Source organism: Pelmatolapia mariae, linkage group LG13, assembly GCF_036321145.2.
Source record: "Pelmatolapia mariae isolate MD_Pm_ZW linkage group LG13, Pm_UMD_F_2, whole genome shotgun sequence".
In the NCBI taxonomy this organism is placed as follows: Eukaryota; Metazoa; Chordata; class Actinopteri; order Cichliformes; family Cichlidae; genus Pelmatolapia; species Pelmatolapia mariae.
The window spans coordinates 14,030,303-14,053,219 of record NC_086238.1 but is presented as its reverse complement, the minus strand read 5'-3'; the positions used below and the strand labels follow the sequence as shown (position 1 = coordinate 14,053,219).

General features: G+C 42.3%; 1 protein-coding gene across 3 annotated transcripts; it reads right to left on the bottom strand.

Moving 5' to 3' along the window:
• Positions 1-856: 856 nt before the first annotated feature.
• On the bottom strand, positions 857-22,047 carry map3k4 (mitogen-activated protein kinase kinase kinase 4). Of its 3 annotated transcripts, none has more exons than XM_063491283.1 (27): positions 21,553-22,047; positions 15,758-15,948; positions 14,238-15,646; positions 12,308-12,568; positions 11,985-12,137; positions 11,747-11,904; positions 11,493-11,609; positions 11,284-11,383; positions 11,032-11,115; positions 10,657-10,926; positions 10,406-10,555; positions 9,883-10,044; positions 9,195-9,328; positions 8,602-8,680; positions 8,433-8,511; positions 6,382-6,478; positions 5,952-6,074; positions 4,568-4,668; positions 4,395-4,475; positions 4,082-4,273; positions 3,924-3,994; positions 3,705-3,821; positions 3,467-3,626; positions 3,247-3,369; positions 2,760-2,866; positions 1,373-1,552; positions 857-1,281 (listed from the first exon to the last, which is right to left on the bottom strand). In XM_063491283.1, the coding sequence occupies exons 1-27, from the start codon at positions 21,582-21,584 to the stop codon at positions 1,261-1,263; spliced, it is 4,752 nt and encodes a 1,583-aa protein (XP_063347353.1). In that variant the 5' UTR covers positions 21,585-22,047; the 3' UTR covers positions 857-1,260. The 3 variants fall into 3 exon arrangements, with proteins under 3 accessions (XP_063347353.1, XP_063347354.1, XP_063347355.1); XM_063491284.1 differs by lacking the exon at positions 21,553-22,047 and adding an exon at positions 21,280-21,458; XM_063491285.1 differs by lacking the exon at positions 5,952-6,074.
• Between the last annotated feature and the right edge of the window lie 870 nt (positions 22,048-22,917).

Genomic DNA, 22,917 nt, shown 5'->3' with positions numbered 1-22,917 from the left:
GTCGTTCCCCATTTCTATCCCCTTATAATGAAAGCACATCAATCTTCTTATGGCTACTTCAAACATGTCACAAAGCCTAAATTATGTCAAACTGTTTCTTTTGAACATGACAAAGAGTTCACTGTAGTCAGATCTCAATCCAATAGCGCACATTTGGGTGTGGTAGGAGGGGAGAGTCATGTCGTGGTTATACAACCGAAATCTCTGAGGAAAATTTCCATCACCTTGTTGAATCTAGGCCACAAAAAATTGAGGTATTTCTGAAGACTAAGTGGGTCTGACCCAGTACTAGTTACTGCTGAGTGTATAACACATAATAAGTTAAAATTTCACGGCGAGAGACAGACAGAACAAATTCTTTAAAAAAAGAGAGTTCATTTATTAATATTGTTTGTACATGGCAAACACTGTGAGAGCAGCAGAGAACCAGAAGTTGTGTGTCAGTGTCTGTGTTCGGCCGTGAGGATGTTTTATGTTCAGCAGCAGGGAGGAAGAGCAGGCCCCGTTTCTCCTCTTCTGTGTAACGCCCTAGTCACATGAACAGCTCTTCACTGGCGGCCAGTAGACTTGAACATTGCTCCAACTTGACATTTTCTCCTCAGCAAAGGCAAAGAAAAATACAATAACAAGAAAAAAAAATCCTTCCCAGTGCCCACGCTTGCCAAATAGCAAGCAATACGATTTGTTGATTACATTTGGATGGTTCATTTCATAAAGGTAAAGCAGCCTCTCCTTCCATTCTGTGAGGCCTACCACACCTTTTCAGTCTCAGAGGGACAGACAAGCGGTAACTCCACTGTCCCCATGGGTAAACAGTTTAAAAGTGCTATAGGTTTTGCCCCACCCCCACCCCCAACCACCTGTCCATTCCCCTTTGTTAAAAAAATGAAAGGAAAAAAACAAGTATTCTTCAATGCCTTTTCAGAGATCTCTTCACCTGTGAGAACAAACAAATGTGGCAATAGGTATTTAACTTTACAATATTGTTTATACAGGAATTAAAACTAATTCTTTTTTCTGTTTTTACAGTATGTACAGTCCCACCCGTCCTCTCTCAGTCCATAGATAAAGACACAACAAATCAATACTATATAGATCCAGTTGTCCTCTGAAATGATACTGTATTACTTCCTCAGTTTAAATCCATGTGCCTTCAGCAGTAACCTCCTGCTTCTCCGTGTCCACAGTTCTCTTTTCTTATTTGAACATGTACAGTAGTGCTTTAACTTGTAAACTTTAAAGCCACACAGGAGGTTTCGTTTATTCTTCATCCGTGCAGACCTGAAACAGATGCGAGGTAGGGGATATAATGTGAATTCCATGGAAATCTTTAATCACAACTTAGAAATGTTTAACCTTCCCAGCATCTCACCTTAACAAATGGGTGGTCAAGCAGCATGCTAGCTGTCCAGCGCCGTTTGGGTTCACTCTCCAGACAGTGACCGAGGAAGTCCTTCCCTTCTGTGCTCAGCTTCTCGGGGATGGGAGGTTTGTGGCCCATGCCCACTTTGTACATGATCTGAAAGTTGTGCTCGTACTCATGCCAGGGCCTCTGCAGACAGAAAAGTACGAACATGAGTTACTTTTTTTACTTGTGGCTTTGAATTTTGTTAAGTGAGTTTCCTGAAGTGGTTTACAAAAAAAAAAAGGTTAAGTCATGCTTAACAAGTATGTTTTGTAGTTTGGGGACAAACATGTCATTAGCAACAGTAACCATGCTCACTTCACTCTGGAAGTGGTTTTTGCACAAGTGGTCACAACTCAGACTGAAACAGCACCCTATAGCTAAACACTAAAGCTGCCAAAGTTGGCAGTTTAAAAACTGTGTAACTTTTCCTAAAATAGGATTATTCAAAAATACTGAATTTTAGACTTTAGACTTCAAAAAATAAGAAATTATGACCTTTACCTCAAACCATGGAGAATGTCATTTTGACGCCATAGAAAATAATGTAAAACCACTACTGCGGCATGCTGGTTTACAGATTGTTTACAGACATGATGTGCTGCCATAACATGAGCTACAGCTACATGTGATTGATACATAAATATGGAGAGGACTGTAGTTAGATAAAAGATGAATAATTGCTGCCAGGCTGAGGATGGGATTTTGAGCCAGAGCAGAGCGGGTCAGAGCGGAGGAGTGAGTGACTCAACATGTGGAGAACCGGGCGAGTTGCTGGCTTTTCTGAACAGCGGGGGAACCCTAGCCGAGTCCACAATGTGGAGAACAAATCTGAGCAAATAAAGAGTAAAATCCACAGAGCAGGGGCAAGGTGGAGCAGTGTGGAGGCTGCATGAGGTTGCATGTTTGGTGGCAGATGTGGACAAGATGATAAACTCTGAGTGTTGTTTTTTTTTTACTTTTCATTTTTTCCACTGTAATAATGTAATTGTTTAGATGTGTTAGCTGTTGTGTTATATGTTATATGCTTTGTTTATTAGTTTATTCTAATGTGTATTTTAACGTTACAATCAATGATCTAAATCATTGATAAAACTAATAAAACCTCTAAAAATTGAAACTTAAAACACTCATTTTGTAAAATCTAAGTTAAAATTAGAAAAGTTAAAATTAGAAAACAACAGCAGTGGTGGTCACTGCCACCAGGATGGCTCAAAATGACCCCTGCGGGCAAGCTCAACATTACATTTAATTTCCTTTCTATTGAAGTAGCTAACTAAAACTTGGAAAAATACCAGAGTGAAGCTTTGAATGTGCGAAAAGGAAAACCCTCTAAAACCCTTTAGCTTGTTACCTTTCCAGTCACCATCTCAATAAGGACGCAGCCCAAACTCCAAATGTCTGCTGCCCGCCCGTGACCTTCTCCCTTCGCTCTGGTGATAACTTCAGGTGCCATGTATGCTGAAAGAATATCAACACATCTGATATTAATAGCAATAGTATGATATAATGCATAATAACAATGCAATAATGATTTGACAGAAATATTAATGCAGCACATGAAAATGTGAAAATTATGTAAAACTGTAAAAATCACACATTTCTACAGGAGACTGCGAAAAAACAAGAACTTTCTGTTATTTAATTGTTTATCTATTACTTTTTTACTTTGGTGCTGTATTAATGGTCATGGGGGAGGTCTTTATCAGAAGCAAAAGCTGCAAAATGAATGAAAACACAGTGCTCTTTCACATTTTTCAAAGCCGTCCAGTGAGCCAGACTGAAGTCTGTGGCGGGACGATTATCATATTTTGACACTGCAGGTTTATTTAATGTGTTACCTGCTGTTCCCAGAGTGCTGTTCACCTCTCCTGGCATTGTGTGAGTGTTGTTTCTCAACTTCACTGAGCAGCCAAAGTCACCCAGCTTAATCAGGCCTGATGATGTCAGAAAGATGTTGGCTCCTGATGGGGACGAAAACAAAGAGGAGGGTGAGGAAACGGTTGCTGATCAAATAAAGAGAAAAACAAAAGTGAGATAGAATAAGTGCATGGCGCTGACCCTTAATATCCCGGTGGACAATGCCGTGTTCATGCAGGACGTTGATGGCTATAGTGATCTGTTTGCTGTAAAGCCTGATGACGTGCTCCTGCAGCCCCAGCCGGGATACCTCCTCCAGAGTGCCCTCGTCACAGTACTCCATGAAGATGTACATCTCCTCCTACAGGTGAGCACACAAGCATTAATACCACACCACTTCCATGTGCCACAGGTGGCTTCCTGAACTGACGCTTCTTACCCGGTGAAGCTCGACTCCGAAGTAGCGCACGAGATTCGGGTGTTTAATGCCTTCGAATATTTTCAGCTCGTCTGCAGTCTCCTTGATTGTTTTGTGATCATTTGGTTGGAATCGGATCTTAGTGGAGGCAAAAAAAAAGAGAATGAGAAATGTCTGTTAACATCAACAGTCACTATGACCTGTTAATACTATTGAATTCCAACTAGATGAAGCGCATACCTCCTTCATAGCCATCAGCTCGCCGGTGTCAACATTGATGCAGGTATACACCTTCCCATACTGGCCCTCACCTGTGATCAAGCACAAAGGCATCACATTTGTGTTTGCACGAGTGTTAAACTGCATCGTAATCAAAAACAGTCACACCAAAGTCGTACCTATCTTATTGCCCCTCTGCCACTTGAAGGTCACTTTCCTGAGCCCAACTTGCATGACGTTGTCGTACGACTTGGGTGTGTGGCACACCTGGCCGATGATGTTGCGTTGCTTCATCACGGCGTAGCGTTTCTCTTCGAACTTGCGAATGGAGAGACGGACGGCCTCCATGGGGCTTTGCCGCGCTGCTGTGTCTGAGAAAGGAGACAGGATTAATGTTTAAACCTCGGAAACATTTCTGCTGTGTGATTTAGTTAATAGTAGTTCTGTGACTTGTAGCACCAGATTTTGGTACCTATCCCTAAATCATCTCACCCTTGGACTGGCTGATGAAGGTGCGGAGCTCCCAGCTTCTGCGTGAAGAACTGTTAGGGTCTCCCTTAGGATACGAAGGTTCTAAAGTAAGAAAGGAAAAGAAAAGAAGATTCAGACAAGGAAGGCTAATATGCAAAGCAGATCAAACACCATAGATCGCTGAAAGTTCCCACCTTCTCTGTCCTCTGTAGGGCTGGAGTGGCGGCTCAGAGACCTGAAATTCAACTCTGCTGCAACTGATGACAGCCGGTCATTCTCATGGAAACTGGATCCTCTGCAAAGACAAAGAAGAAACTGATGCAATGCTGTGATTCAATCAAAAACTACTTATTCAGATGGAGTGTTTCGGTCTGGCGCAAGTTAGTGCAATCTCATCTACCAAGAAGTAACTTTACTTTATAAGCTTTTTAACAGTACACTCTAGATACATTTTGCACTGAATGTTTTCTTTATCTTTAAATAAACGGAGGAAAATGTAACATTTTTTCTAAAGGCATCTTAATTAAAGCATTTTTCCCAGACTTGTGTTCATAATGAAACTTAATACTGTAAATTACATGATTTAACAGATTACTACAAATTCAGAGGGAAAGAATCTGAATTCAGGAGATGTTGAAGATATAGATTAATTAGAGAGGGCCTTATGAAAGCCATTAACAGTTCAGCATTCATCAGTGGCATTCACACTTGAAGATAAGACCTTTAGTATGCATGCTCTGATTTCTGTACTAATGCACCAGGAATTCTAAAAGCAGTCAGTCACCAGCTTCAAAGCAAGACAGATGTGGATAACACTAAAAAGCAGAATTCATAGCCAACTCTTTCAGTGAGGTAGTGTTCGTTTTCACACCATGCACAACAATCACAGCCTCTTCCCTTAATCAGTAGACCTGTGGAAGTCTTCTTTTTTTGGAGTTGTTGACATTTTAGGAGGCTACATTTTAAATCTGTATTTTTTTTATAGCCATGCAAATCACTGTGTATCAAGCCTCACGACTAGAATAATTGTAATCTTACAGGCATGCTATGAATTAATTACACATACATTTAAGGTAAAATGGAAATGCCTTGTTATTTCATTTGATCTGAAGTCAAATAGCTTAAAAACGTAAGCAATTAAACTAAAACAAACAGACTGATCATCTGCATCTGTGATGCCCTGATGTGGAGCCTGTGCGTGATTTTCATTGTACAACAGTCAATCGAATATTTCACAGAATTTCCCAAATATTGTTGGTTTATATGCAATCAGAAGGTTAGAAGTGTTTCATTCTTTACATTTTTTTTAATTCACCGTTAAGGATATACACTGGCAGGACATCACAGATTTGATAAGTGGGTAAAATACTTTTTGGCTCTAAACTCATGCTTTTAAACTCTTCAGTACAGAACTAAATGTCCTGGATCTTGCAGTTAATAAATAACATGAAGCATTTCCTCCTTCCATTTACAGAAGCCTTACAAAAACATTTCTGACAGCTTTTGGGTTTTTTCCCCCTTTTTTTGACTGAGCTGAGCTCTGACAACAGTTTCTTCTTTGGGACGGGGCAAAGCTACCTGACGTCATTGGGGGTGCTGCCGGGTGCTTTGGTGTGGCTCTGTTCCCCTGGTCCCTGAGGGACAGGGCGAGGGCCGTTTGGGAACAGCTGGTTCCGGAGATCACAGGGGAGACTTCGAGAGCTGTGTGGTGAAAAAACAAACTGAGGAGCGCTGCCTTGGGAGGTAAAGTGGCTTGCATGGGATGTGTGTAGATATATGTAGGTGTGTGACTGGGTGGCTGGTTCACGGACAGATATGCACACTCACTCACACACACACAGAGCACACCACACACACCACACACACACGCACAAACAAAGAAGCTCAAATGTTTCACAAGCTTAACTAGCCAGAAAAAACATTAGAAGGTAAAAAAGCAAAGCCATGCAGGACAGAGTTTAAACATTAAAAGAAAAAGTGTTGAAAAACTTAAACTGCAGCCACCCACCTGAACCCTTCAGCATTAGGGATGATCAGAGGGGGGTTTGGTGGATCACTATGGCAACGACCCACCAACTTTACAGGGCGAGGACTATTTCTGGGACCTGAAAAGAAAAACAACAAATGTTAAATTTATTCAATTTGTCCAAACCCTCCCCCCAAAAAACAGATCATCACTGGGTGTAAATCATGGGAATGAGAAATTAGTTAGCAGTAACAAGATATCTAAGTCATGTTTTTATAACTCCAGTGCGAAAAAAGTTGGAACGTTGTATTAAAATGCAATGATTTACTAATCTCATTAAGTCATATTTTATTCCCAATAAAACACAGAAAACATCAAATGTTGAAAGTGAGGCATTTTACTATTTCATAAAAGTATTAGCTCATTAGCTAATACTTGATGGCAGAAATACATCTCAAAGATATTATATTGGGGTGAGAGGTAGAAGCGGCTGGAAAGGTAAGTGGTAATAAAATAAAACAGCTTGAGAAAGCTTTGCTCCTAATGAGATTAATTGGCAGCAGGTCAGTAAAGTATTTTAGAGAGGCAGGATTTCTCAAAAGTGAAGATCAGCAGAGGTTCACCAATCTGCAAAAGACTGTCTACAAATTACAGAGCAAAAATCTAACTTAATGTATTGGAAGTAATTTAACTGATGATGTAATTTAATGTAAACTTGAAAAGACTTTGAATATCTCATTATCTGCAGTTCATAATATCATCAAAGGATTCGAAGGGCACAAAGAGCAAGGTTGACAATCAATTGGATACCGGTAAACTTTGGGCCCCGAGGCCCAAAAACAGACATGATCCTGTCTGGCTGTGAACACAGTTTACTGTACCAGTCTCAAAAGCAGGTTAAAGCTCTAACATGCAAACATGAAGACGTGAACATTAACGTGTGATCTAGAGATGCTTTCGTCTTCTTTGGGCTAGAACTTTTTTTTAAATGAATTGAAGCAAAGCATTAAACTGTTCTGGGATCAGATGAATCATAATGTGAAAGTCTTTTAGAAAACCATGGATGCCACATCCTCTGGACTAAAGAGGAGAGGGGCCATCTGCCTTGTTATCCGTGCGCCGTTCATATCTGATGGGTAATTCCAGCGTCTATGGAACTGGCAGCATCAATGCAGGTTTTGGAGTAACATATGCTCCCATCCATATGACTTTTTTTTCAGGGATATTTCAGCAAGACAATGCTGAACCGCATACTGTAGCTATTACAACAGCGTAGCTTTCTAAAAGAAGAATCTAGGTGCTGAACTGGCCTCCCTGCTGCCTGGACCTTTCTCCAGCATAAAACATTTGGCACACCATGAAACCAAAAATATGACAAATAAGACCCAGGACTGTGGAGCAGCTAGAATCCAGACAGGACAATATCAGACAAGAATGGGACAACACGTCTCTCCCAAAAGTCCAGAAACCGGTCTCCTGAGTTCAGACATTTATGGAGCGTTTGTACAGGAAGAGGGGATGTTATGACTGCCCCCACTTTTTTGATTCATGTTGCTGTCATCAAAGTTAGTTAATCAATTTCAATAAATCTGTGTTTATGAGAAGTTTTCTTTACATTTTACACAACATCCCAACTTTACTGGAATTGGTGGTCTATAATCATATACCACTGTGCTGAACTACTTTACTCTATCAAAGACATACATGTAGCAACATTTTGCTTTATTCTGGTACTAGTTTGCCAACTTCATATCTAATTTTCCAACAACATAACACCTTTTACATAAAAACATTATTTGGTGGTAGAATTATTTTTCCATAAACACTTAATGTGCATTATGTAACAAGTAATGTCATAACAGGACTCCTCAGATTTTCATATTTTTACTCATTTACTTTAAAGAAGTTAAAGTCAACTTCAATTCACACACACGCTTTTTTAATATTCTATGTGAACTGAACCGTAATGTCACTGCTGCTGTGTCTGCTTTGTGTAGCAGTGTCCTCTCCATGGCATCCAGATTGTAAACTTGCAGCGTATAACCTGAAATCAATCCTGATATGGAAGATGCTATCGTGGAAAAGCTTCTTACCAAAGTACAGGCCAGTAACAGGGCTATGGGGTTTTCCAATCACATGTCCAATACATTCATTCATCAAGGCTTGTAAGTTCTGAAGAAACACAACATAAATTTTCAGTTAGTATAAAAATATTGTATTCCAAGCATGCCTATTGTGTATGTCGTAGGAAACTATACTTACCAGGAAGTCATCCTCTGGTAATGCTGATATAAAGGCAGGCTCAATAGCTTGAAGAAAGTCAAAACCCTGAGTCGCCCACCTGTGGAAGCGAAACATTGTTAATCCGTGCATGCAAAAACAAACAACAACAGAATGTTTAGTTAATGATTTATGGGGGGTGGTTTGGTTTTTTTTAAGCATTTAAGACAGGAAGCACTAATATGACAACTGACTCATACCCAGAGTTAAGTGGGACTGTTTTTGTTTGAGTATTTGTCACACTATTATTAGACACTATCCAAAATGTCATGCTTCTGTCAAAGTCTTCACTGCATTAAGAGTGCAAGGTTGCCATAGTAACAAGTCATGGCTCAAAGGAAAAGCTCTTGACAAAGAGGACATCTTTAATGAACATTGTGATTTTTCCACAGTAAATAAATATGGCAGCAGCAGAATAAAAATCTTATAGCTTAATACTCCACCAGTAGGCCTGTCTTTAGCTACAAAAAGCATCCCTGAGTAGCATATTGCAGACCAGAAGACTACCAAGCAGAGCACATACTCAGGAAGGAGCACAGTGAACAATTAGTGTTCAGCTGATAGGAACATCTTACCTGGGTTTGGTGCCCCTGCCACTCTCACATTTGGTCAGGACATAGGTCATCCATTTGCGGGCAAAAGCTATATAACGTTCCCCGATCCTCTGTCTGAACTCTCCTGACATCAGACGCACCACCTCCTTGTGATACTGGAAGCAAAAAAAGAGACTGATAAGATGCTAAACAACTGTGCAAAAGTCCTGAGTCATTCCTTCATTTCTTTGTATTTTGCTTCTAGGGAGCCAGACTACATTACAGTTACATTACAGTGGTTCTCCTGGCTTTTTGAAGGTCTTTCAAAGTTTTTCTTTGGGCACTGGCTCCTTTTTTCATTCATTTTCAGTCCAGTCTTTATGCCTGACCATTTTCAAAGGAAATCTGTTTCGTTATATTTATGAAATGAGTCATAAAAAACTGAAAAATTATCAAAGTACAGTCAAGTTGATTGAGAATGGAACAAAAGGCAGCCAACATCCAAAGAATGCCCTTCAAGAATCCTGAAAAACTATTCCTATGCCTTACACGCTGCATTTCCATGTATGTTTCAATAAATCACTGCTTCTGCTCAAAGCCTTTGCACAGTACTGTATGTAGCTGTACTTCTCAGTTTGAGTGCATTTATGTACTTAAAATAGCAAGCGTGCGGCAACAGGAATTGAGACACAGCATCTGCCACACTTTTCCATTTTTTCCAGTCTTTTACCTCGAAGGCAAAGTTGTAGCCTTGTGTCATCGCCTCCCTGTAGTAATGATTCAGAGTGGCTGACTCAGACTCGTCGATCTCGGCCTTAAACTCTGTGGTAAACATGTAATCTACGCGGTCAATGGCATGGCTTATCTTAATGCATAGCTGCAATGCCTCATTCTGTGAAAGGAGAGAGAAACACGAGAAAAGAAAGAGACATGTTTAAAACCTTTTTCATAAAAATGATTATTAATGCATGTATTTATCATCAAGTCCAACCGTGTGAGATTTTTATTTTGAAAGTAACAGATAAAGTTGCTGAAAGTTTAGTGGCTTCCATTTAGGAAGCACTTCTAAAATATGACCTGAAAATGACTCTGTTTCTTCTTTTTATCTAATGTTAATAGGGCAGAAACTCAGGGTAGCTGATAGCAGCTGCTATAAAAACAGATTTGAAAGTAGGACACCGACATGCACCTGTCTGCACAACAACACAGAATAAACCATGGGTTAGATGTCAAGCATGTGGTTATATAAGCACCTTGAGCTCTTCCAGAGCGCCCGCGATGAGAGGCTGACTCGATGTTTGCTCTCGGTTAGGAGTAAGCACATCCTCCATGGACTGCTGAAAAACCTTTCTCTGAACCACCAGGTGAGCTGACTGCATCACTATCAACAGCATGTTCTCTACCTGAAAGCATATCAAACCATCGTGAGGCACATAAGCGTCAGGTACAAACAGGCAGACGCACACGCTTGCATGCAGAGACTGAATTTAGAAATGCCACAAACCTTCATGGCCCTTAAAGTGTCAACAGTTTCCATCTGTGGGACCAGCTTGAGAAGCTCTCCATCCCACTGAGCCCAGTCAGAATCAGTAGTGGAATCCCCAGCTTTGTGTTTGCTCATGAGCAGGTAGGCCTCGTCCTCAGCGATTTCATCTGGCTCTTTAGAACAGTCTTTGCCAGCTGCAGCATTAAGAAGCTGCAGGATGACGGGTCGCTGATTCATCAAGCCACAGGGGACAAAAACCTGAAGCTCTTCCAAACCCGGTATCTGAACCTGAGTGGGGGGGAGGTTAAACAGTTACATAAATAACCCCAGGGCAGAAGGAAGATCAGAAACTGGGCAAAATAAAATGTAATAAAAGCAAAACAAAATAAACACCTTGACATAGTTTCTTTTCTTCAGTGCCTCGAGGAGACAAGTAACACCGTTAGTGATAGTGAAATCTGCAGCAACCTCCAAGTCCTGCAGAGAAGGGTGCAAACAAACTACGTGTCAAAACACACAATCCCGGTGCTTCGGTAAACAGAGAAAACAGGGTCACAGACAAACTACAAAGCCAGTACTGTTGCATCTTCTTTTTTTCTTTTTAAGTCAAGGAAGTGAATATTCTTTACTTTGTCAGTTTCTCACCTTACGAAGCATTTTGGCAAAGCCCAGCGCCTTAGATGCTCGCTCCCTGGCCTCGTGGAACAGCTCTTTAAGAGACCGACTAGTCTCAACAACGGACCGCCTGCAAAAATCAAAAGCTTCAGAGTTTAAAATCAAAATGCACTGGGACAAAAACATCAATAAAAACTTGACGAAATCTTGAAATCTAACAACTCCATCATCATCCTCACCTGATCTCATCTGAGGCGGTGCTGTCATCTGCACTTTCCCAGAATTCATTATCGCTCTTTTTCAGACCAGCATCGAGGAACTCTCCAGTGGATTTGAGCAGCATCCCAGCAATGTCACTGCAGAGAGCGGAACACTGCTCAGTTTTATATAAATGATTAATAAACTTCTGCAAGCAGGCGCCGTGACTAAAACAAGAATGCGGTCACTCGGTTTTAAAAATGGCACATTTCTGACCGACTGCAGGCTCACTCACCAGAAAAGCTTCCCAGACTGGGCCTCTCCTCCACGGATGTAAGGAGTGATGACCTTGGTGAAGTGCCACTCCTCTTCCAACAGGTTTTTTAAGCTATGAGAGGCCTGAGGCAGCTGCTGCAACATCTGGATCCAGCTGTGCATGTAGTCAAAGTAAACCTGCACAAAAAGCAGCACACGGTGAATAATCACAAACTACAGTTTGAAAACAGAGGCGGGTGAATGGCTGGGAAACTTACCACCAACATCTTGTGAAGATCTTCTTCAAACTCATCAATATTGGCGTTTATTTGCAAGCCCTGAGCGTCAGTCACCACACCATGCAGCATGAACTGATAATACTGCTTCATCAGAAGACCTCCTTTAAGGACCTCTTTACACTCGCGCACCAACTGCAGAGCACAAGCAAACGCATGTAAGAACACTTGTGTACAACAAATGTTAAGGCTAATTGTTCACCAAAAGTTTAAACTGCATGTTTGCAGGCATCACAGGACTGTTGAGAAGTAAAAGAAGAAGTAAAACCGAGGAGAAAAAAGCAAGGACTTGGACAGCTGCTTGCCTGTTTGATACTGAGCAGCGAGGGCTCTCCAGCGGGCCTCTGTTCAAGTCGCAGTTTAAGGCATTCATGAATGACGTTGAGGAGGACTCTACACAGTACGAGGAACGCTGGCCGGAAGGATGGAAGATCCATGTCCAGCAGATCCGCCCAGGACACCTGGTCCGCTCCGAGCTCAGGGTCAGCAGGACCGCTGCACTGATCGTGTCGTGACAGCTCAGGCAGGTAATCGCTGTACAGCATTGGGTCTGGAAAGTCTGCAAACTACAAGTGGAAGAGGAGTGTGAACTTAATTAAGAAAGTCTCGGGGGAAGGGGACTTCTCGTAAGCTCCTACCTGTAAGAACTTCTCGAAATGAGGTTTCCTCAAGTGACTAATTAAATTATATTAACATACAAACAATATAATGAGTTGCTACACTGCTTCTGTGGACAAAAATGCTATTCAGCTGTTTAGAACTAATTTACTGTATCATTGCTTTAACTGGGAAAGAAAAAAACACACACACTGAATTCTACTTTTGTCTGCTCTGTTATTTACAATGGGTTGCAACGGCAGGCAGCTCTGCATGTTTGATTTTTCTCACTGATGGAAACCCTAAAAGGAATTGTTTCTCCACGTGGGGTCAAATCAGGGATCTTTTGCTAGTGCAAAGCTCTATACTACGTACCCATTTGTCTTGATGCATGCTTAATCATCCAGGCAAGGAAATCCCAGAAAGCTGATTCTGTTTATCTGAACGTTACATTTTTAGTGGGAGAAACTTCACCGTTTCTCACCTGAATGACAAAATGTTTCACCCACTGAACAGAATCAACTTTCTGGGTATAGATCCGCTTAGAAAAATCACACATACTTAATAGCAAATACGTTTTTGCATGAATTATGAGGCCACTCAGTTGTCACGTTGCAATTCAGCTCTAGAGTGCAATGAATTAAACTTTTATTCCTTGAAATTAATTCTTGTAAATAATTGATTAAAAACAAAATTTTCATTTCCTAGCGTTTATCTACAAAGAACGTTATTACTGAAAAATGCATTTGATTATCTTGTTTCACTGTTTACAATAAATTATGATTGAACAGATGTTTGGGAAACAGTCTGTTGCAATCCACAGCATGCAAACAATGCATAATATATACCAATATATTAATTGGCAGAACCTCAAAGTATTTTACTTTAAATAAACTAAACAAAGGAAATAATTAGCCTTTCATCAGCATCTGAAAAAAAGTTGGCAAGCAGATGTGCATCTCACAGACTACACTCCTTAAAGGCAGCGCAAATATAATCCCCCTACTTAAAACTCTATACATATGCTAACGACGTGCCAGGTAATGCAGATGAGACAAGTCAGCCCTATTGTTTGTGACTTGACTTGAGTAGGGGGTTTTACCTGGGCCGACTTGTGAAAACCTTTTGAATATTTGGTGTTTACAAGCCATTACTATTCTCAATGACAACTTAAACTACCAATCCAATTTTAGAAATCAATGTACCAGTATTTATCAGTAGAATGATACTGATAAATCTTTTATATCTTTCTAATCTTTTCATCTTTTATATTAAAGATTCAAATGACCAAAACGGTCACAACAGCTTAATTAACCAATTATTTTTAACATACAATGACGATCACACTTCAAATAATTCTGTTGCAGAGCTTGTGGTAACATTAATTTGGTTTAAATTTGTTTAATCATTTCTATAACTTGGTTCTATTTTTATTTTGTTTAAAAATATTTTGTAAACAAGAAAAAGCTCGATCAGTAAAAAATGAAAAACAAACAAAACATCATATCGCTGTTAGTTACTTTTCTATACATCAATTAAGTCATTAACCAGCAGGGCCTGGATAGATGACACACCCAGATGTAGCTTTACTAATGTGACTCCTTTTTATTACCAGATTTCTTAGAATAACAGCCTCACCTCTAGTGCAAGAGTGTGGCGGAGCAGTGCTGCTCTGGACCTCTGAAGAGAGCGATCCATCAGTTTGTGCAGTCTGAGGATCAGTTTACGTAGTCCCATCTGTTTTAGAGCTTTATCCACAAATGGTCTGTAGATGGATGTTGGGCAGAACACCCCTCCTCCCACGGATGCTTCTGCATTTCCTGAAGTAGCATTTGGAAGAAATTCATCTTCGGACAACAAACGGGCAAATTTAGGAGTCAGGGTAGGAGACAACTCTCCCTCTGTGACAGGACTCGCTTCTCCGTTGTCCTCGCCATCTCTGTCCTCGACGTCACTTTCTGTGGTAAAAGTGGTTATCGAGTCGTTCTCGTCGTCGTCGTCGTTCTCTTCATCTTCGTTTCCGCGAGAACAGCGAGGTGAAGGGATCTCAAAGACGGGCCACCCGATACGGGATAAGTCATGGATGCCCAACACTGTGGCCATAACGCGCAGCTTCTGGTTTAGGTCCTGGGTGATATTGAGCCACAGACAGAGCGCCTGCACCCTGCCTTGAAAGTCTCGTGCTGCATACTTTTCGTAGTCCCTTTGTAAGGCCTGCAAAGAGGGGTACAAAGCTTCCACAGACTCCAGCAGTTCCATAACTCGCTTGACCTGCTCAAATGCCAGCCGCTGACGTTGAAGATGCTCCCTGCAATCAGCGCCAGAGCCGAGAGGCTCTGCTGCATTCATTGTTGATGAGGGGCAGGCCCTAAAGCCCCAGGGATCTACTCCACAGTGGTTGGTCTCTGCTACAGTAGGCTCCCTCTTCTCTTCACAAACTAGATCAGGGACTCTCTGATAGTCCTCCTGAATTGCTTGAGACTCTGAACACTGAGCCCCTCTCAGGCTGTCATAGTTGACTTTAAAGTGCAGAACCTCGTTAATGATGTCAGGGATAGCTTGGCGGGCAGTGAAAAGGAAAAGGTCTTGGTCACCGGTGGAACGCCGTGCGTGCCATGCCTGCAGCTCCAGCCAAATAACCTCATTGTTGTGACCCAAGTAAGGCATGTTCTCCAGGCCTCGCTGCTCCTTCTCTTTCCTCTTGGAGGACATAGACGTGAGCTTGAGCAGCAGCCGCAGAGTTTCAAAGAATTTGAGGCGATCAGCAGGACAGTCTGTCCTTGAGGTCTGCCGGTGGGTGCGGGACATATGGGGCATAGACACAGGAAGACTGCGACTGCTGCAGCCCAAACTCAAATAATGTTTTCTGGTTTCCATGAGGGGCTTTGAGAGGGGATCCAGCATAAATGAGCCTTCAAATGTCTTCTTGTGGTCTCTCTCTGTGGAGCGCTGTGCAGACCTCTGCTTCTTGCCCTGTTTGTAGCTGTGCTCCTTAGATGTCTCCACTGCCTTGGAACTGTCCTTCAGGGCAGATGAGCTGGCGTCAGCTGGGAAAAGAAACAGACTTCCAGTCAGAACACTGTGTGTAAAACATGTAATGCATGTAATGTGGGGTTTCTATGTACACATTTCTCTGTAAAATTGATTTACTAACTTACATTTGTTTGGAGACCCCCCAGCGCTCCTCCCCTGACTGTTCCTCAGGTGTTTGCTAGACATGTGTTTCATCTGACGGGCGTTATATGGAGGTGATGTCCCATACAGAGCTTCCTCTTCCTCACTGGGAGAGTCACAGGATTCAGCCACTTCTTGGCTCCGTAGGGATGCATCTTCCACTGGCTTGGCCTGCCTGTCAGGCATGAATGACAAAAGAAAAGACAACACACTGGTCTGAGCTAGATCTGCATATTTAAATTAGACTGGCCTATATGCATAAGAACTGTTACCTGGAACAGAAACTAGATTTGGAGACACAACGACTTGGCATTATGAAACCATTTCATTCATATCACTAGCACGACCTAAGAAATGTGTGCACAAGGTCAAACAGTGCTTGTCTGTTTGCACCAATAACAGACTGTGCAGCAAATCCCCAATACCACAGGAGACAGGCTGCTAAACTGCAGCTAGACTGAACGTCTGCTACTACCCACAGCAGTGTGACGACTTGTCTGCCCTGGAGGGGGGAGTCTCTCTGGCTGCCCCCTAAATGTATAACAGCAATAGTCTGTGCATGACCACAGGCATCCAGGTGCAGGATATCAAACTGTTTGTGTGTGTCTTGGTAAACATATAGCTTGACCAAAAAGGGAGTTATAGTAACCCATCATTAAATCTGTCTAAGTCATACTGCACAGTTGCATGCAAATATGGTTCTTGTGCAAAACATTATAACACCCCCAGGAGATTCCAGTAAATCTTGAGGAAACAATAATATTGGATACCACAGGCGCTTACCAGCATTCTGAAAGGCTGTAGCAGCTAGTTCTGCAGAAAGGAAAGATTACAAACACTTGAAACACTTCCTTGTGGGAAAAAAAAGGGAAAAAGGGGAGGGGTAGTAATGTGGAAGAGCACCACGCCTTTCCAGATTACAATGTCAAAGCTCTGTGCCCTAAGGCCTTTCTGAGAGGTTTTTTTTTAATAGGATTAGAGAGAAAGGTTACAAGGGCTGACCCTGCCAAAATAAAACAATGGGGACGAAGGGGAGGCGAATGAAAATGGGTGATATCTATTATATTTATGCAAGTCACCATGTGTGCCTCTGCTGATCATCTGACTCAAAGGCATTCCCCTACACGTGCCTGTTAGCCTGTGTGCCGGCAGCTTCAAACGGGGGATGGGTGTGTCGCTGTCACCTGGGGAGTGTGAGTATCTGCTGGGAGGGGGGGCTGCAGTTCTTTCACCCATCTGCCCCCCCGGCAGAATGCCTATGTGACTCTCCACACATACACATGCAGAGAGAGAGAGAGAGTGTGGGAGCAGCTGTGGAGCTACATGCAGGCAGACACAGGTCAGAACACCTGCTGAAAATGCTGCATGTGCAAGATTAGCTGCAATCACGAATACCTGTTCTCACAAAACAACCGTCATACTCAGGGTCACTGCAATAGTACAGCCAGTTTCTGTTCATGGAAAATGTCGAATTATTTAAGCACTTAGAAGCTCCCATCTTGTGAAACAGCCTATAAACTCAGATGTTAACTTGTTGGACCTACCAACTTGAATGCTTTAGATATGATGTTCTCGTAACTTCACTGGAATTAAGCCCTTTTGTTTTAAAATATTTGAAATTTTTTGTCAATAACTCTAACAACCCATTAATCTCCGTGACAGCACAACCAGCTTACCTACAACAGTCACAGAACAAATCGCAGATCAACCCTTAAATGAAAGCACACTGACTTCATTATGAATGTACTCTATGAATGTACTGTGAGGGAACTTGTTCTGCAAGAGACGGACAAAACGCCATGCAGTACTTTTCAGTGTGCATGCACAGTAGGCAACTGTGTTCCTTACAATAAAGGCATTAATCACAACAACAGACAAATGAGTTTGGTTTTTGTTATGCGATAATTGAGACAGGTATCAGGAAGCTGCAAGAAGAAAGCAGATTTACAAAAACTGCTGAACGCTGAAGTACACACCATACTCCTGCATTAGTACCAGAACGCATTTAAAAACCTGTTATGCTTCAAAAACTCCTACGGCATGTGTGTGCGTGCGTGTGTCACAAGTGATCAGATTGTGTGCGCATTTGTAAACATTCCAAAGCCTGGATGTGTGTGTGTGTGTGTGTCCATGTGAGAAAGAGGACAGAAATAGTACATACATGTGAGCGAGGGAATGAGACCAAGTTTTAAAAACGTACTCCTCTACGCAGAACAGAGTGATTCAATCATTCAGGAATGAGAGCGGAACCAATGACGCCACTGGGGCCGGTTGTTTGTTAGGTTGCCATGACACGCTTCGAGCACAGGCTGTGCCGTTGCAGGAAGGGATACGCAAATTTGTCTTGTGAATTTCTTAACCTACTTACAGGCTGCACAAAGTTACCAGCATGTGTGTCCTGCAGTTAACCATAGCAGCACTGTGGTCTTCAAGCTGTCCCTGCCTGGCTGCTGATAGTGAATAATCACTGCAGATGGTGTCTGGCTGCTCTCAATGGCTCATCTGATGGCTCATTGGGGCTCCCATAAAGGCCAGTGGAATGCTAAAGCCCCAGGCAGAACACTAAGTGAATAATAAACGGCACAAAAATCGAGAGTCTTTTCTGTATAGTGACTGAAGCAGAGATACCAAGGGCTGCCAGAGTCGCGGGGGGGCTGACCTTTGACACCAACCATCCACACTATTGTACCAGCAAGGGGCTCTCTATTGTATAACGGTGACACGTGGCCCGTGAGGCCCACGGCTGAATACCACACAGCTGGTTAGTGAGCACACTTGCTCACAATGCCCAAACTAAAGGGGACTTTTGTTTTTGTTTTTTTTCCACAGAGAGGAAAAGGAGGAGAAGGTGGTCGGGTTTTTGTAAGAGCACACTTTGCTTTAATTAGGTCATGCTGCCATAACTGATGCCTAACTGGTAGGCTAAATACAGTTTTGAATTACCCCACCACCACTGTAAAAAGCATGCATCTGCGGGGTACTAATTTCAAACCATCGTTCACCGCTGAGCGCATAAGATTAAAAAGCAATTGGTGTGCTCCGTGGAAATGCAGCACACGTGTGCGCAACATTAAGCATTCCTGACGTGCTGTTAACGCCTGATAAACTGGCAGAGCTGAAGCAGCAATCAGTTTTTGCATCGTAAGCTGACAGAATTCAGAAACAATGAACAAGATGTACTTCACCACACCCTTTGCTGGAACAGCGTGACCTCCCAACTTCTCCTGCATGCACTAACTATGCAAAGCACACTGTTAATGCACAACTAAGAAGTTTGATTTTGTCACTAAACGCACTCTGATTCATAGTTCCAGAAAAAAAAGTGAACTTATTTCTAAAACACTGCTTTGATTACTATCTGGACTTGTACTTTGCTCACCACAGGGAACAGTCTCGGTCTAAGAAAAGACTGCACCAGCGGCAGCTAAAGCAGACGCTGTTTGCACACTGTCGGCTGGAGCGCGAGTTAAACGCTAAATGGTGTAATGACATGTTTTTCACCTTATGACGCATGCATTATAAATGCGGTGAAAGCAGCAGTCTGCTCCACCTTTGAAACGTAATCTGAAACTGCAGAGAGAAACAAGCAACACCTCTTTTAGTTTCAAACTTGCACCCTGTCCTGCAGCTGTGCACATTATAAAGCATGTATTCAAAGTAGACAAACATGGTATTCAGCAGTGCTTAATCATTTTTATTACACGGTCGCTCTCCTGCATTAGCAACATCAGTTGCCACAGTTCAGCAGTTACAAAAGTGCTATTGTTTAAAAGGAAATGACAGATGAGAGTGGCAGCCTGTGAGAGTGTTAGTTTCTTTCTCTAAAGCAGGTGTGGGCAAAGACAGGATGCAGATAGGAAATGCTAGAGGATGGTCCATCTGTATTCTACAGCCTGTGCTCCTGGCAAAAGCGAGGCATTAATGAGTTCTGCCCAATGTGCGCCTACGGGGCTCCAGGCAGCTATCTACTGCACATAGCACACCACATCCTGAAATCTCTGGAATGCTTGTGAGCCACAGTGTCTTCAGACTGACTTTGAGAACGAGACATTATTGACAAAGGACCTCTGTACTTGCAAAGATAGGGATAGCCTTCAACTGCAGAGCGAGCACATAACTGATGTTTCTTAAAATAGCTGCTGGTGCGAAACAATCTTATATAAGCTCAAAGAGGTAGATAGCTGAGAAGACTAAAAGCAAACTTATTTGTTGTTGTCTCTTCAGTCTGCAGTTTAAATGTATATGCAGAGCCATGCATCATGGAGCATGCTAGATGTTGAACTAATGTCGCTTCTGTGCAAACCTTGCAGCCTGGAACATGTAAACTCTGCTGTTTACAAGTTTTGCTGGCAGTTTATAGTAGTCCCATTACTATAGAAACAGCAGGAAAGCAAACTCTGCAGGAGAGACAGATTTAGACTCACTTAAAACATTTGTTAACTGGTAAAACACCGCTGAGCGTTTGCGTGAGCTCCACTAGAGCAACGGTTACCTTTTCATGTGCTGGTGCACAAACTAAACGTGGTCTAATAAGCATGTAAGTAAAATCAACATAACCGACATGCTCTCAGCAATAATGTGGCCACTGGCTCATCAGTTTTCTTCATGCAGTCATGTCGGACAGCAATAACCCTAACTCAGGGCCAATGTTGCACAATCACGCGAGCTGTTTGTGTATCCACTTCGACTGAGTGACCACAAAAGCGTAAGGTAATAACAAGTGGCTGCTACGCAATCATTACCGAAATAGCCACCAAAAAGGAAAAGAAAAAGACTGGCTATTTACTCAAAAATGGGATTATGGCAGATGACAAGAGCTGATCCAACATGAAAAATGCTGCTCGCTCTGCCCCCCTCCCAAATAAAACTGCATGAGAGAAGGAGGAGGAGGAGGAGAGGGGAAGACACAACAGCAGATTCCTGAGGGTCTGTCGCCAGCGGTCAGGGGCAAACACTGCGGCATTTCGATTACCAGATGCGCCCATATCGAAATCTCCTGAGACTCTGGTTAAAACGCGGTCTCCTGCGCGATTGCACAAAATATATCGCGCACTAACTTTGCACTTGAGTGCATACAGTACGCCCAAACATCCGCAGCGCGGCACGTTTGCGACATGTTATCAACCGCACTCTTATTCCTGCAGTAATAGTGAGCCAACGTGAAATGCACCAAGTCTGAAAGCGCAGATTCAACGTCCAGCACCGGCGCCGAATGTACCCACTGAGTTAACAATAACAGTGAAGCAACATGCTAGCTACAGTAGCGAAGTTTTTGCTTTTCTGTTACTGGAAGGGAAATGCACAGCTCGGCGAGACAAAATAATAAAAAAAAAATATTCAAGTCTCCTTTAGAGCCCTGCAGTGCAAAACTAACGCAGTTTCAGCCTCGTCAGTTTCTGTCAACAAACTTGCGCCTGAACAATAAACTGACCAGCGGCTAATGTGGATGTTAGCTAGCTGGGACTGTTGCACTGTTATAGCGGTTGGTGATTGTTAATAACGTTACCTCAGCATTTGGTGAGCATTTTTGCCTCTCTCACGGCCAACCGAGGACTGCTTGGAAATAAATTATATGTGGCAAGCTCCCCCGGAAAGTGTTTCTCCAAAAAGTTTACAACTAGTGTTCTGCAAATGCATTAACTGCACGGGTATCACTATTTGACAGGAAGTCGATTTCTGCTGGATGCGCAAGCGCTCCGACTGCAGTGTCATGGCTAGCTCACTATTTGGCAACTACGAAATCCTGGCGTTAAAGTGTCTGTTCAACGAAATCGCTTACCTGCTGGGCTTGTTCCGATCCGGCGGCTCCATAACAAAGCGGTGGCTCCTTATTTCAAGCTGTGCATGGGCTATACCATGTCTTGGCTATATCAAACACACTTTGCACCGCTAAATCTCTGCAAAGGAGGTGGATTTTGTCTCTTTACAGCACTTTTTATCCGCCGGTACAGTCGACTCTCGCTTGTGCGTATGCTGTCGCCATCTTTCCACCGTTCATTGAAGGAGGAGTGCCACAGCCTTGCAGCGCTACGGCAACTCGGAGGGATCATCTTCGGCCATCAGTGCAGGGTCGGAGTGCTCGTTTTTATCCTCAGAGAGCAATCGCAGTTGTCGCACTTACAACAGTCATCACATTGTCACCACTTGACTGATATGATGAATTACACTTGAAACCACTTGTTATACAGAGCTGTGAAAAAAAAGTGTTCATTGCGTGAAAAGACTGTGGTTGCGTTTGGTTATTTTTAATTAAAAGTTCACGAGTGGGTGTGTTTGCGACAGGATAGAAAAAAATAAATAAATGAATTATTATTAATGAATTTCACTGTATCATCTTCATTGTCATGGATCCTGTGTAAAATCTGGTGAACATTCATTTGTAATTCGTGGACTAATTCGAGAATTTACCTAAATAAAGACAATATAAAAATACATGGCTTCCTTTCTTTCTGACCTTTGTAAAACAAAAATTCGTTCAACCAATGTATGAATCACAACACTGAGAATGATTGGATAAGTACCATTGGTTCTTTCTCTTTTAGCAGGAAAGTGAATTGCTGACATTACTGCTGAGATAAACAGCCCTCCCATTTTCCAGAGAAGACTGCAGTGATTACTTCTCTCTCTCTCTCTCTCTCTCTCTCTGTGCGCGCGTGTGTGTATTCATGTGGAGACACTTCACTTTTGCTCTGTAAAAATATTTTTAATATTGATATTTTTAAAAGTATGAATAAGAAGCGCAAGTCAAATCAAGTGCCTTTTGAATTAAGGAATGGCACAGGAAAACATGTTTTAAGGCAAGATAACAATCAGATTAGTCCTCATTAAAGAAGAAAATGGGCACAGTTTCATGAATGAAGTGCTAGTCTCCTTCTTCAGTGATTATTATCTTCATCTGTAACCAGATGAGGGACTAGGCCACCTTCGTGGCTACCAAGGCCTCCATAATCATGCGGTGTAATGAAAACAAAAGTTGTTTTCCTGTGGTTAATCACCTTCTTATCTGTTTAAATGAGCCCTGTGTTTTCTTGAGATAAGAAGATAAATCTCTTGCCTCATCAAAAGAACATGCATGGCAATAGATAATGTAATTAAGAAAAATCATTCCAACCAATCTCAAACCCAAACTCCGTCTGCATCACTT